Source organism: Elephantulus edwardii, unplaced genomic scaffold (assembly GCF_000299155.1).
Source record: "Elephantulus edwardii isolate Elephantulus edwardi_28Jun2011 unplaced genomic scaffold, EleEdw1.0 scaffold00104, whole genome shotgun sequence".
In the NCBI taxonomy this organism is placed as follows: Eukaryota; Metazoa; Chordata; class Mammalia; order Macroscelidea; family Macroscelididae; genus Elephantulus; species Elephantulus edwardii.
Window position 1 is genome coordinate 4,743,698 of NW_006399854.1, and position 14,603 is coordinate 4,758,300.

General features: G+C 40.3%; 1 protein-coding gene across 1 annotated transcript in view; it reads left to right on the forward strand.

The window, feature by feature from the left end:
* Positions 1–14,603, forward strand: part of PRKCH (protein kinase C, eta) — a 326,526-nt gene that overhangs the window by 168,487 nt on the left and 143,436 nt on the right. Inside the window, exons 3-4 of the mRNA XM_006891785.1 lie at positions 8,943–9,093; positions 14,475–14,509. Of these exons, the coding sequence (XP_006891847.1) occupies positions 8,943–9,093; positions 14,475–14,509 (186 nt within the window). The remainder of the gene's footprint in view (positions 1–8,942; positions 9,094–14,474; positions 14,510–14,603) is intronic.

Consider the following 14,603-nt stretch of genomic DNA (forward strand, 5'->3'; position numbering starts at 1 on the left):
GATCTGACTGGTACAGGAGGTGGACTCTTTCTAAAATATGGCCCGTTACATAGTGTTGCTAAGTTGAATCTCCCCAGTGGTAACTGGTACTTAGCCTTGAGCCTGCTAGGATAAGACTAAGCCCTTTAGGGAAGTGGGATAAGGAAAAGGGAAAGGCATTGCAGGAAGAATGTAAAAAATGTGCTGGGCTGTGGACAGCCAACAAACAGTTAATTGCTCTTTCTCTGGTTAGAAGGAATCCACTGCAAAATTCTTAGGCCCAACTTATTGCTATAGGAAAAAAGGAAAAATCAATTCATGGGTATTCCAAATGCAAGTATGCTGGTCTTTTAGCTACTCTTCACAGAATTAAGGGGCTAAATAAGTAAGTTCCTTGGCAGTCAGACCCTTGGGAGAGTTTAATTTGAAGTGTGATAAATGTTTAGTAATTCAGTATGAGTTTGTTTGACTAATACTGTGCTTAGGCTGGTGATTACATAAGTGTAGGCATAGAATGGTAACAATGGGCTAAATGTTATCTCTAATAAAGTAAGTTAAAAATCTGTTTATTTTGTGGTTACTAAATGACTTCTGGTTGATGGCTGCTGTTGATGAGAGGCCTAGAGTAGTGGTGACTTTTGTTCTCATGTGACCCTGACCGATAACTGTGAGAACATGTTAGGTGTATTGATTCTCTCCACAGTGCTGAGGACAGAAGGCTGCATTTTGTCTTCTTTAGATGGGGGTAGCAGGTGGGGGAAGCCTTAGAACCAGAATCCTTATTTCACTTTCAGTTAGGAAACAAGCAAGCAAATAAGAAACCATGAAGCAAGTAAAGTTTGGGCAGCCTGGACAGCTTCTCACTTTCCTAACTTTGCTGAACTCTAATTTCCTTCCAACCCGATGGACGGGCACAGTGACTACTGCAGTGGTCAAAGATGATGAGGATGGCAGAGGACAGGACAGGGTTGAGATCAACTGTTCACGGAGTCCCTGTGAGTTACACTCAATTCAGTGGCACCTCACAACAACAGTGGACAGCTTCTTAAGGCCTTTGTGTCTTAGCCAAATTTATTTTGGCTACTTTTGGATTTCTCGTGTAGACGCCTCACTTTTTTTTTTTTTTTTCATTTTAATAAATACAGTATATCATTCATAGCAGTATTATATGTAATTGGGGGAAATCTGATTTCCATCAATAGGTGAATGGATAAACACATTGCAGATAGTAAAACACCACAATATCCTTACAAAAGAATGAACTACTTATATACACAGAAATAAAATAAATCTCAAAGCAATTAGATTGAGTGAAAGGGGCTAACAAGAAGATCAACTACTTTATAATTTAGATAAAGTTCTAGAAAATGAAATGAATATACAGAGATAGAAAACAGATTAATGAAAAGGGCAGCAGAGAGGGAACGGGTGGGCTTGCTGAGGGGCAGAAAGAAATTCTTGGAAGGATTGTTCACTTTATTGAAGTGGTGATGGTTTCATGGGTATACACAATTTTTTTCAAACTTATAAAATGCTAAATTGGTAGTTTAATGTACACCAATTATAATTCAGCAAAGTTAGTAAAGTAGAAATTAGTCAATAGCTAGATAGCATATATTCTTGAGCACTGGTACTTTTATAGGAGGTAAAAAATCCTGGAAGTTGAATTGCTAAATGAAAGGAAATGTACATTCAAAGATACTGTCAGATTGCTCTTCCATTAAAAAGAAAAAACACACGACAACAATAACAACAAACCCTGATATATTTGTGTAATAGCTACATTTGTCAGTGCTGCCACGTGCAAAGTTCTGTTTTTAATGAATTACCTAGTTCATTCCCAGGGAAAACCTGCTTGTTTGAGCGATGCAATCAGAGGCTTAGCAAGAACTGTTCACAGTCACCATTGGAAAGTATTAGAGGCCAAGTCTTCATCTTGATTTCTCCTCTTAGGACAGGATAAAGTGCCCATTTCCCCAAACTCTTAAAGAAAATTAGTATTACAGCATTACTTCTGTTTGCCAATCAGCTAAGTAAATTGTGATTTAGCTTCCTAGTTCTTACATAGAGAGCTCTGGGGTCCTAGTCCAGAGGACTAACCCAGATACCACATTTGCCGGCAGTTGATATGCACCAGTGATTCTACAGGAGAAAGATGGTCAATCTCCTCTCCATATGCTTTATAGCTTTAGAAACCTACTGGCAGGTCAGCAATGCATCCTTTCCAACATAGTAGCATTAAGTTTCAAGTGAGTTCTTACATATCCATCTTGAAGGGGATTGAACATCCTAACACACTGGTTGGCTTTTTATATATATACTTTTATCTAGACTTTTCTATTTTTTTAAAATTAATTTATACTTGCTTGGCTCTACAATTAACATTCTTGGTACCAGCAGCCAGGAAATTCAAAGATGAATTGTGTTGGGAAAGAGACCTCTCTAAGGTACTGAGGAGCAATGATGTCAGTCTGGAGACTAAGGTGCACCTGATAAAGGCCATGGTCTTTGCAATTACTTGCTATGCATCAGAGAGCTGGAAAATGACTAGGGATGATAGAAGAAGAGTTAATGCCTTTGAGCTGTGGTGCTGGAGAAGAGTATTGAGTATACCATAGACTGCTAGGAGAACAAACAAGTTTGTCCTGGAGAGGCTGAAGCCAGGCTGCTCCTTGGAGGTAAGGATTTTCAAGCTCCATCTGACATACTTTGGACATGTTGCAAGGTGGGATCAGTCCTTGGAGAGGGACATCCTGCTTGTGAGGATGCAGGGACAGTGCAGGAGAAGAGGACCCTCATGAGATGGATTGATTCAGTGACTGGGGCAATGGGGGCAGGTGTGTCAGAATCAATGAGATTGGCAAGGGATAGAGCAGGATTTAGGACTGTTGTAGATAGGGTCGCTATGAGTCGCAAGCGACTCAATGGCACATAACAACAACATATGTTTTTAAACTAGTAATTCTTTGTCATATGTTTCAAAATCTTTTTAGCCCCAGTTGTTATTCTTTGCCCCTAACCTTATGCTGTTTTGTTAAATAGAATTTTATATGTTTTCAATTACAGATTTTTGAAATCTTTTATGTTTTACTACTGCTACTGTGCAGTACCATCCTACTATGCAGTACCATCTAACCCTCCAGTGGGTTTTCGGAGACCATAAGTCACCTGAAAGAGATTCCCCATCTTTCTTCCAGCAGCTGGTGGACTTGAACCATTTGCCTTTGGACTGGGAGCTCAAGTCCTTACTCAAAAGGCCACCAGAGCTTCCTGATCCTATCCTAAAAACACAAACCAAACCCACAACCATGAAGTCTGTTCTGACTCGCAGTCACCTTTTAATCAGGTTTCTAAGGCTGTAATTTTTGACAGGAGTCAACTGCACATTTTGCTTCAGTGGAGCAGCTGGTGGATTCCAACTGCTGACCTTTGGTTGGTGTTTTGAGTGCCATCGAGTTGAGTATGACTCATAGAGACCCTATGAACTAAAGATCTGAACCTTGTTCTTTCCTGCACTATCTTCACACTTCCTGGCACATAAGAGCCCATTGTAGCAGTCACCTTGTCCATCCACCTGGTTGAAGGTCCTCCATTCCTTTGTCAATCCTCCACCCTTCCCAACATCGTGTCTCTCTCTTTACAATATATCCATAGTGCCCCAAAGAGCACTCTGGCTGTATCCTCTTCAAGACCTATCTGTTCGTTTTCTTGGTCATCCATGAATTGTTCAGTGCTCTTCTCTTCTTTGAACCACAGTTCAAAGGCATCAATTCTTTTTCTATCATCCCTATTCATTGTCCAGGTCTCAGATGCATAGCAAGTAATTGGAAAGACCATGGCCTGAATCAGATGCACCTTAGTCCTCAAACTAACATAACTACTTCTCAGTAATTTGGAAAGGTCCTTAAGTGCAGATTTTCCCATTGCAATGTGTCTCCTTATTTCCTGTCTGCTCATACCAAGGGTTTTAATCGTGGATCTAAGCAAGATGAAGCTGTTGACAGTTTCAATCTCCTCTCCATCCATCATGACATTGCCTATTGGTCTAGTGATAAGAATCTTTGTTTTCTTAGCATTGAAATGCAGTCCATACTGAAGGCTGCATTCCTTGATTTTCTGCAAAAAAGTGCTTCAAATTCTCCTCACTTTTTAGCAAGCAAAGTTTTGTTATCTGCATAACACAGGTTATTGATGAGTCTCCCTTTAATCTTGCTGCTGTATTCCTCTTCGTAGAGTCTAGCTTCTTGGATAATTTGTTCTGCATATGTATTGAACAGGTATGGTGATAGTGCATCCGTGATGCACTCCCTTCCCAATTCCAAACCATGCAGTGCTCCCCTGCTCTGTTCACGCAACAGCCTCCTGATCCAGGTATAAGTTCTGCATGAGCACAGTCCAGTGCTCTGGGATTCCCATTCTTCCCAATGTCAGCCACAACTTGTCATGATCTACACAGTCAAATGCCTTTGCATAGTCAGTAAAGCACTAATAGGCATTCTTTTGGTATTCCTTACTTTCAGCCAGGATCTTTTGTTATATCATTGACCTTTGGTTAGCAGCCCAGTTATTATACTGTTGGAGTTTGTTGTAACATCTGATAGGGCAAGTATTCCCTCACTGAAATTCTTTGATAACTCACTCCTTTTTTTAAATTATTGTTAAACTTTATTAATTTTAATGAACATTTACAGAGATTTGGGGTTCTCATTCATTCATTGTTGCACTGTTTTCTCTACCCTCCTCCCCAGTTCGTTCTTCTCCCCCCCCCCGCCGAATGCCTGTTTTAATTGTCCAGTTGCCACAGTGCTTGTCAAAGCCAGTTCTGATTAATCTCCTTTGTCAGTGTGTCCTTTGCCATTCCCTATCACTCCTCCCTGAGAGAGACTTCACCCTGAGTCATAAGGAAAAGGGGACGGCGTATTCTCTTAGCTACTTCCTGCTGAAAAGGGACGCTGTGGGTTTCAGGGTGAAGATCTTCTCTCACTACTCTAAAGGGCCCCTTTGGCAGTAGGTGTCCTTTCTTACTCATAGAAACAATCTCATTTCAGAGACTATATTTGGGAGGCAATTGACCATTTCTCTTCTTCAGAGAAAATGGTGGATTTGAACTACTGACCTTTCAGGTTAGCCGACTAATACTTTACATGCTGTTCTACCAGGATATGAATCTAGCCATTCTCAAACATTGCTTTGATAGACAGTTTAAGAATTTTTTCACTTTTTCAGATCTCCCATTTTCTGTTTTGCGTTATGAATGTTTTCATGATTTAAGATCTTTGCTTTCTTAATAACTTTGTACAACACGTAGATTTTTATCCAAGATCTTTACTTCAAAATTAGTGAGTGAACTTGAGATATAAACAGAGAGGTGTATTTTCCTGGAAGCAATAATTAGAATTCAGACAGTCTGACAAGTTGGTGGAGGAAAAGGTTTCACTTTATAGTCACTCACCTGTAACTTAAAAGTAGTATGTTATAAGGCTTACAGACAGACCATGGCGGTGCTTTGTATAATGTTACAACAGAAATCACAGATATTTTCACATTACATTATTGTTTTTCTAGATATTTTAAAATGCTGTTTGTCTTCATCACTACTTTAAAATGGGTATAGTGAGTAGGTAGGCTGTAGAATTTATGTATTTGTGTGGATATGTGTCAGTTAATCTAGAAATTAAATTCTATCTCATTTAGAATATATTTTTGTAATTTATTTGAACTTTTATTTGTTATAAAGTGTTATTCTGGGAAAGTGTCCATAGGCTTCATCAGACTTTCAAAGGGATCCATAGTATTAAAAAGATACAACACTCTTGGTACCAGTGGCCAGGAAAGCAAAAGATTAATTGCATTGGGAAGGTGCTCTTAGGGACTTCTACAGAGTGTTGAAGAGCAACAAAGTCAGTCTGGAGACTAAGGTACATCTGACCTAGGCCATGATCTTCACAATTACTTGCTATGCATCAGAAAGCTAGACAATGATGAGGCATGATAAAAGGAGAATTGATGCCTTTCAGCTGTGGTGCTGGAGAAGAGTGTTGAATATACCATGGACTGCTGGGAGAACAAACAGATTCATCCTGAAGAGAGTGAAATCAGGCTGCTCCTTAGGGGGAAGGATTCTAAAAATCCATCAGACATACTTTGAACATGTTGCAAGAAGAGACCAGTCCTTGGAAAGGGACAGTGCAAGAGAGGAAGACCCTCCATGGGATGGATTGACTCAGTGATTAGGGTAATAGGGTGGGTGTGTAAGAGACAGTGAGATTGGCTCAAGATAGAGCAGGGTTCAGAGCTATTGTGCATAGGGTCATTATGAGTTGGAAGTGACTAGACAGCACATAACAACAACAACATATCTTCTTAAGATCTGTCTTCTACCTTTTGTCCGTCCTAGGATTATATAGTTTCTTTTTAGAGATAAGTCATTTCCCCCCCTCTTTTTCTCTATTGTATAAGATGTTTATACACCAACATCTGTTCCTGGATAGCTTGAAGTCATTCACCCATGAAGCCATCTGGCCCTGAAGCTTTTCTGAAAGATTTCAATGTCTTACATAAAACAAAACCAAACAACAACAAAAAAAATCCAAAAACAAAACCAACAAACCCTCCCATTTAGTCTGTGTGGCTCTTCTTTGACTAGTGTTCTAATTTGTACCTTTATAGAAATAATCCATTTCTTCCAGAGTTTTAAATTTTTATTAGTAAATTATTTTCTTTTTCACCGTGGCAAAAACAGCAGCCATGGGATTTATTTAAAGATGGCAGTTTATGCAGGCACATAGTGTCTCCTTAGGAAATAGACTTGAGAAATTAAATTAAATGGATATAGGTGACAACTTTGGAGCCCTAAGCATCAAGTGGAAAGGTGAATAATTTTATTTTTTAATTGAGATTTTAATGAAAGGTTATAGAGAACTTGAGTTTCCATCATTCATTCTTGAACATTTTCTCCTGTACACCCCTCCCAAATAGTTTGCTTTTTTCTTTGAAGGGAAAAAAAAATTACTTCATTGTTATACAGTTCCCCTGCAAGTCCACTTTCCTATGTAGCTCCTACTGTGGACTCTTGTCATGCAGAAAGTACCCAATCATATATCCCTTTTATGCAGTTCTCTCATCTGTTTCATGCAGTATACACTATTTATCCCCTCTTTTCCTAGTTTCTCCTCAAATCCGATGTAAAATGGTGCAAGCACTCTGGAAGGCTGTATGGCCCTTTCTCAAAAAGTTGGAAATAGAAATACCATTTGACCCAACAATTCCAGTAGATATATGCACACCTATGTTTATTGTGGCTTTGTTCACAGTAGCAAAGAGTTGGAAACAACCCAAGTGCCCATCAACAAACAAATGGATAGAGAAACTGTGATAAATTCACACAATGGAATACTATGCTGCTCTGAAAAACAAGGAACTCATGAAATATTATACAAAATGGGTGAGCCTGGAGGACATTATGTTGAGTGAAATATCTCAGTCACAAAAGGGCAAATACTGCATAATGTAACTGTTAATAGTAAATTATTCTTACACGGCTCTTTTACATTTCCTTTGCATTTGTGATTAATTTGAAAGCATCATTGAGGAAATAATCTTTATTTTACTAGCCACAAATCTTTCTACAATGTTTTCAAAAAAATCAGAGTTATGCTAAAGACATAATTAACTTTGTCTTTATAGGAAACATAAATTTCAGGGCCCTTAGATTTGGAGCCACTAAGAGCTCTAACGGTTTATTAGTAAGGGATTGCACTGCCAACCCACAGGTATGCAATTTGAATCTACCAGTTGAAACTTGGGAGAAAAAAAAAGGAACACTCTCCTCCCAGATAACTACTTGTTGTTGTTAGGTGTCCTTAAGTCAAGTACAACTCATGAGCAACAGATCTAAAACCTGTCCTATCCTGAGCCATCTTTATCAACTCTGACGTGCGGGAGGCCAGTGTTACAGTCACTGTGTCCGTCCAACACGTTGAGGATCTGCCTCTCCTTCACTGATCTTCACCTTTCCAAGCGTGATGTTCCTTTCCACGGAACGAGCCTCTCCTAACAACCTGCCTATGTGATTTACTGGCTCAAAAATTCCACTGGCATTTTAGAACTGTGAGTCAATTCCTAACCAAAGGTACATAACAACAAGAACAGTTTTTAAAAGGAGAGAGCTCTGGTGGCCTAGTGGTAAGAAGTTGTGCTGCTTGTCCTAAGGCAAACAGTTCAAATCCACCAGCTGCTCCACAGGAGAAAGATGAACACTCTTCTCCTGTGTGATTGAAATCCTCTGAAAACCACTAGTGGGTCAGCTGTGAGTCGGCCCTGACTCAAAGGCGCTTGGTAACATTTTGAAAAGGAGCCCTGGTGACAGAGTCTGCTCTGTGTTGGACTGCTTGGGAATATCATGGAGGGATGCCAGCAGCCCGCATCAACTCCATGCAGTGGGTCTGGTTTTGTTTACTCTTTGTTATCCTGGGAGACCATGCTGATGTCACACCCTAGAGCACCAGAACCTCAGAAAACTTGGTCAGGAGAAATTGGTCTAAATATAACCAGACACTGGACATCTCGGGATCCAATAACCTGAAAAGTTAAGAGCCCTAATGTCACTGGGAGGAGTCCTGGTGGTGCGGTGGTTAAACATTTGGCTGCTAACCAGAGGCTGGCACTCCAATCGCACCTTTTCTCCCTCTTTGAGGGAGAGGCTGCTCCTGTAAAGATTGCAACCTTGGAAGTGCTTTGAGGACATTCTGCCATGTCCCAGAGCCTTTGTGAGTCAAAATCAACTCAGCTGCTGTGGTTTTGTTTTTCAGTAAGGTCACTAGGAGACCACAGTGATGTCCTGGAATATTTTGGATGTTGAGGAAAGAAAAGGTGATTTGTGGAGGATTTTAATTGCTCTGTTTTCTGATCTATAAAATACACATTCATTATATATTACCCTTCCCCCCCCCTTTGACTTACAGCTACTCTCCAGAGGGACAGAATCTTCAAACATTTTACGAGAAAGCGCCAGAGGGCTATGCGAAGGCGAGTCCACCAGATCAATGGACACAAGTTCATGGCAACGTACCTGAGGCAGCCCACCTACTGCTCTCATTGCCGAGAATTTATCTGGTAAGAGGGTCCCTGTCTTCCTTCCCTGGCTCTGTGGCTTTCAGAAGTCAGCATGATTATTAAGAATTATTTAGGATCTAGTTTTTACCTCTTGCTCTGCTTTTCTGGCAATTTTAATCCCCACTGCAAAAAAAAAAAACAGGTTTTGATGTTATTCTTTTAGTAATCAATTTGGTAACAGTGCTAATAAATCATGAACTATTTCAAAACACAATTTAGAGACAGATGCTTATGGAGTACATAAGCAATATCTATATATTTGCTAATCAGACCCTGAATAAAAAGAAACCAACAAATCTTGTCAGATATTTGTTGTTCTTATTAGGTGCTGTCAAATCAAGTACAACTAACTCATAGCGACTCTATGAACAAAAGATCGGAATGCTGTTCTATCCTGCACCATCCTCACACTTCCTGACACACATTGCAGCAGTGAGCGTGTCAGTCTGCCTGGTTGAGGGTCTTTCTTTTCTTTGCTGACCCTCCACTCTTACCAACATCATGTCCTCTCCAGGGAATAGCACCTCCTAGCAACATAGCCAAAGTATGTGAGGTAAAATCTCTTCATTCTTGCCTCCAAAGAGCACTCTGGCTATGCCCTCTTCAAGATACAGCAGTTTATTCTCTTGGTCATCTATGGGATGTTCAGTGTTTTCTCTAATACGTCAGGTCAAAGGCATCAGTTCTTTTTTTGTTATCCTTATTCGTTGTCCAGCTCTCAGACGCATAGCAAGTAATCAGAAAGACTGTGGCCTGAAAGACTATGGCACCTTAAGTCCTCAAAAGTGATAAATTATGGAGCAAGTAAATTTGACATGTGAATTTGTAGTACTCTTCAATCCCATGATCTATAATAGAAAGTAATCACCATCATGGGCCATATTAAAAAATCTTACCCTGGCAATTAGTAATTTAAGGTAATTAGTAGTTGAACAATTCTAGATGGTTGAGACAACTCATTTCTGTCACAGTGGCAAATCTATAGTGTAAAACAAACATAGTGTGTGTCCTCGAGCCAGAACCATTCCATAGCAGACCCTCCAGTGGATTTTCAGAAGCAGTAAATCATGAAAGGATTGTCCATCCTTCTCCCACAAAGCAGCAGATAGATTCAAACTGTGTGCCTTTGGCTAGCACAGTTATTGTCAATTACAGTCAACATTGAATATGTTTACTTGGAAAGAGAAAAAGAGCCATCCCCTTACACACACATCGACATGCACTCACATACATCTGAGAAGAAAACAAGATTTAAGGCCTGAGCTATAGTGGCCCATGGTGAAAATCCGCACTATAATCCCAAAGACATGTGGTTCAAATCCTCCCGCTGCTCCACTGGAAAAGGACAGTCTCCTCACATTCAGTGTACTGTCTGTGAAAACCCTTTGATGGGTCAGCTATGAGTTGGTTCAGACTTGACAGTACACAAAAACAACAAGTAGCAAAGGAAAATTAAGATATTTTTGTCATCATCTTTCATTTTTGTTTCATGAATACAGAAGCACTCAATTTGGAGTAATTTCTGAATTTGGACCACTTTTTCTTTTGTTGTGGCTATGAGATTATTTTAGATTTTTCTATCTTTTAGCCTCAGAACATAAGATTAGTTACTATTTCTGGCATTTCTTAATCAAGGTGAGAGTCTTAGCTAAATTGATGACTCTGAACCGCCTGTAATGTGAGACATGACAGTATGCCATGGCATCGATAACTTTGAGGGGGGTAAAAAAATCTTTTACTTTCTATTGCAAAAATCAGAAGCTTGGCTCTGAACTTCCTCCCCTTTGTGTTCACCACATCCCTCCTGTGCAGTTAGTAGCCTTCACTCTTTGTGTTGACATAGTCCTGCCACCCCCTTAGGTCTGCTCAACACAGAGGGTGACGAGCCATTGCCATTTATCTTTATGTCACTCGTATTCTCCCTTCCTCGCTTATGTGGCTTGCCTGACCCAGGTAGGTATTTGAGGTTGCAATCTGTGATCTCAGTTAGCAAGCTTAATGGAAACTTAGTTGATAATTTCTCTAATTTTTTTCCATTAAGTAAACAGTAACTTCCACTCAAGCAGCCTTCAGCCCTTTGGAGCACTTAGATGAAGAAGCACCCACCTGTGCACACATTGTCCCCCACACGTACTCGTTTGTGCACTTTTACCTACGCACAGGCCTACACATCTGCCTCCCATACACGTTTCAAATACTTGTACATTTATTTTCTAACTATACACGGCTACTCTGGCGTTAAATTTCATGACCATCTGAATTTGTAACCTTAGACAACTTTTCTAACCCATCAATCCCCTTATTTGCAAAATAAACAATGATTTTATTTTACTTACATTTCCATTTTTATAGCGCACTTACTAATGCTAGGCACTATTTTAAATTCTTTATTGTCTCCTTTTCAGTGAGATTATAGGTACTATTAGCATTATACCATTATACCTATATTATCGGTAACATTGTGGAGGCAATTTTGACTCATAGTGACTCCACGGGACAGAGTAGAACTATCTTTTCTGGTTTTCTTAGCAATAGTCTTTATATGAACAGACTGCCAGCTGTTTCTCCTGGGCATCCAATTTTGGGTTAGTAGCTCAGGTATTAATTCACTTAGCAGAGTTACTGTGAATTGTAGTCAACTTGATGACCCTTCACAATATCATTAATATTACATGCAACAAAATACTGCTGAAGATCATTCAAAAATGCATAGAACAGTTAGTACATAGAGAACTTCCAGACATTCGTGCTGGATTTAGAGGCCGTGGCCCCTGGGATATCAGATGGAGGCTGGCTAAAAGCAATACTGGAACAGTGTCTGTGCTTTATTGACTATGCAAAGACATTTGGCTCTGTGAATCATAGCAAATTATGACTAACACTGAGAAGAATGAGAATCCCAGAACACTTAATTGTGCTCGTGTAAAACCTAGACCTAGACCAAAAGGCTCTTGTGTGAACAGAGAAAGGGAACACTACATGGTTTAAAATTAAGAAGGAAAAGTGTTAGGGTTGTACTCTCTCTCCCTACCTACTCAATTTGTATGCTAAGCAAATTATTCTAGAAACTGGACTCTGTGAAGAAGAATGTGGCATCAAGATCGGAGGAAAGCTCATCAATAACCTTGTTGTGGGATGACACAACCTTGCTTGCTGTAAGTGAGGAGGAAAGAAAACCAAAATTTTCACCACTGGACCGATTGGTGACATCATGATGGATGGACACCCAGTTGAGACTGTGAATGACTTCATCTTACTTAGATCCACAATCAATACACTTGTGCCAGCAGTCAGGAGATCAGAAGACATACTGGACTGGGAAAGTCTATAGTGAGAGACCTCTCCAGATTATTGAGGAGTCATGATGGTCTTTTCAGTCACTTGCTATGCATCTGAGAGCTGGACAGTGAATAAGGATGACATACGAAGCGTTGAGGCCTTCGAACTATGGTGTTAGAGAAGAGTGCTGAATATCCCATGGCCTGCCTAAAGAACAAACAGATAAGCCCTGGGGGAGGTGCAGCCGGGAGTGCTCCTTGGAGGGAAGGATAATAAAAGCATCATTTCACATACTTTGGATGTGTTTTTAGAAGAGGTTATCCCTTGGAGAGGGACATGATGCTCTGAAAGGTAGAGAGACAGCAAAGGAGAGGAAGACCCTCAGCCAGGTGGATTGCAATGACTGCAGCAATGGGCTTGAGTGTGTCAGAACTTGTGAAAATGGCACAGGGTAGTACAGAGTTCACATCTATTGTTCATAGGGTTGCTGTGAGTCATACTCGATGGCACCTAACAACAACAACAAGCTCATCAATAGTTGAGTACTTAACCATCTGCACACCAGGGATCCTTATCTCCACTTTCTAGATGAGAATATTAAAGGCTTCAGAGTCAGTGCTCTTATCCATCCTCCTCTGTATGAGATGATGCTTAAATTTTTTTGAGGCTTAAGTGAAACACTGTATCTTGGCTGCTTGACTAATGTGCCAAGCACATCCCAAGAGCTTAGTAAGATATTTTCTTCATTTGAGAGTGAGAATAATGCCACTTTCAGCCTTAGACTATATTAGGGATTGACTGAGATGGAGGCTGAGATAGAGGGGGGGGCAGGCATGCATTTGTAAGTGGCACTTCTGCTTCCTTTGGACTCCAGATGTCAAGTGGGGGACACTGTCAAGGAAGAGGGACATACCCTAAGTCAGACACTGCTGTGGATTCATGCATGCATTCATTGTGTATTTCCATTGTTTACTTCATTCTGTGTCTGCAAATCCTTTTTTTTTGTATATGTAAAAAGATTGGAGCAGTGTACGGGCAGCCAAGTTGGATGTTCACTAACTCCACAAGGGGGAACAGTCCCCATCAACAACATCCACAGCCCAAAACTGATTCACTTGAAGCCAGGCGTGACCACACACCTCTGGCACATACTTCTGCCAATTCTAAAACCAGCTGTCCCTCCCCAGTCTTTTGCTGCTCTGCTGCAGGGTCCACTAATCCATTGCAATGACTACACAAAATCCACAGATTTTACTTTACTTGTGAGGTGTATTAGAGAAGTTAGCAGCTTACAAATCAGACTGGAAACAAGACACATTTCTTCAGTTAGGATAGCTTCTCAAGCTTGCTCACAATTCTGCCAGTTATGATGTGTTGCCCACTAGTCGTCCTCCAGGCTTGGGCAGAGGTCCCAGCTCTGGCTCCTTGAGGTGACAGTCCCTAGTCAGCTGTGGTTTTTCCTCTCCTGGAGCTATCAGTTTCAGTCTTGGTTTGTAGTTTGTCTCATGTAAGAATTTATATGGACCCTAGGAATATGTGCTGCATTTTCCACTTTTCTTTGCATTCTGATAGTGAAATTCCCCTCTTCTGCCTCCAAAGCTTCTTAGTGTAAGCCTGTTAGGATGTCAAAACGCAACCAGTCCTCTCGTTAGTTGACTGTACTCCTTGATTGCATGTTCCCACCCAGCCCTGTGACCATGTGGCCCATGGACTAGAAGAAGAGTTAACAGTAAACCCACTATACCACATACCACAGTATATGATAAGAAAGCTAAGTTAGGAGGTGGGACGACTCTTTAGACTGAGGCCCAGTCACAGGTACAGATGAAGATCTATCTTCATTGAGAACATAGGAAAGTGTCACAGTAGTGGGTGGGCGGGCTTTTCTGTTCCCTGCTTTGTATTTGAAACATTCTGATGTCTTTTGTGTGTACCAGTAACAAACAAGGACTTAAAAAAAAGGCACTTTGTTTCTTCCCTGAAATAATATTTTGTTTTTATAATGAACCAGACAATGAAATTCACTTTCCCTTAAGAATTGTAATTATAGTTATTGCTGAAATAGTTGATTGATGGCTTTTTTCCTTTGTTGTCTTGAACAGGGGCGTCTTTGGGAAGCAGGGCTATCAATGCCAAGGTAAGGAATTCTTTTTAAACCGTGTTTAATCTTTTCTGTGTGAAAAAATGATGATAAAAGAAAAAATGGGATCTAGATAGGCATGGTTTAATGG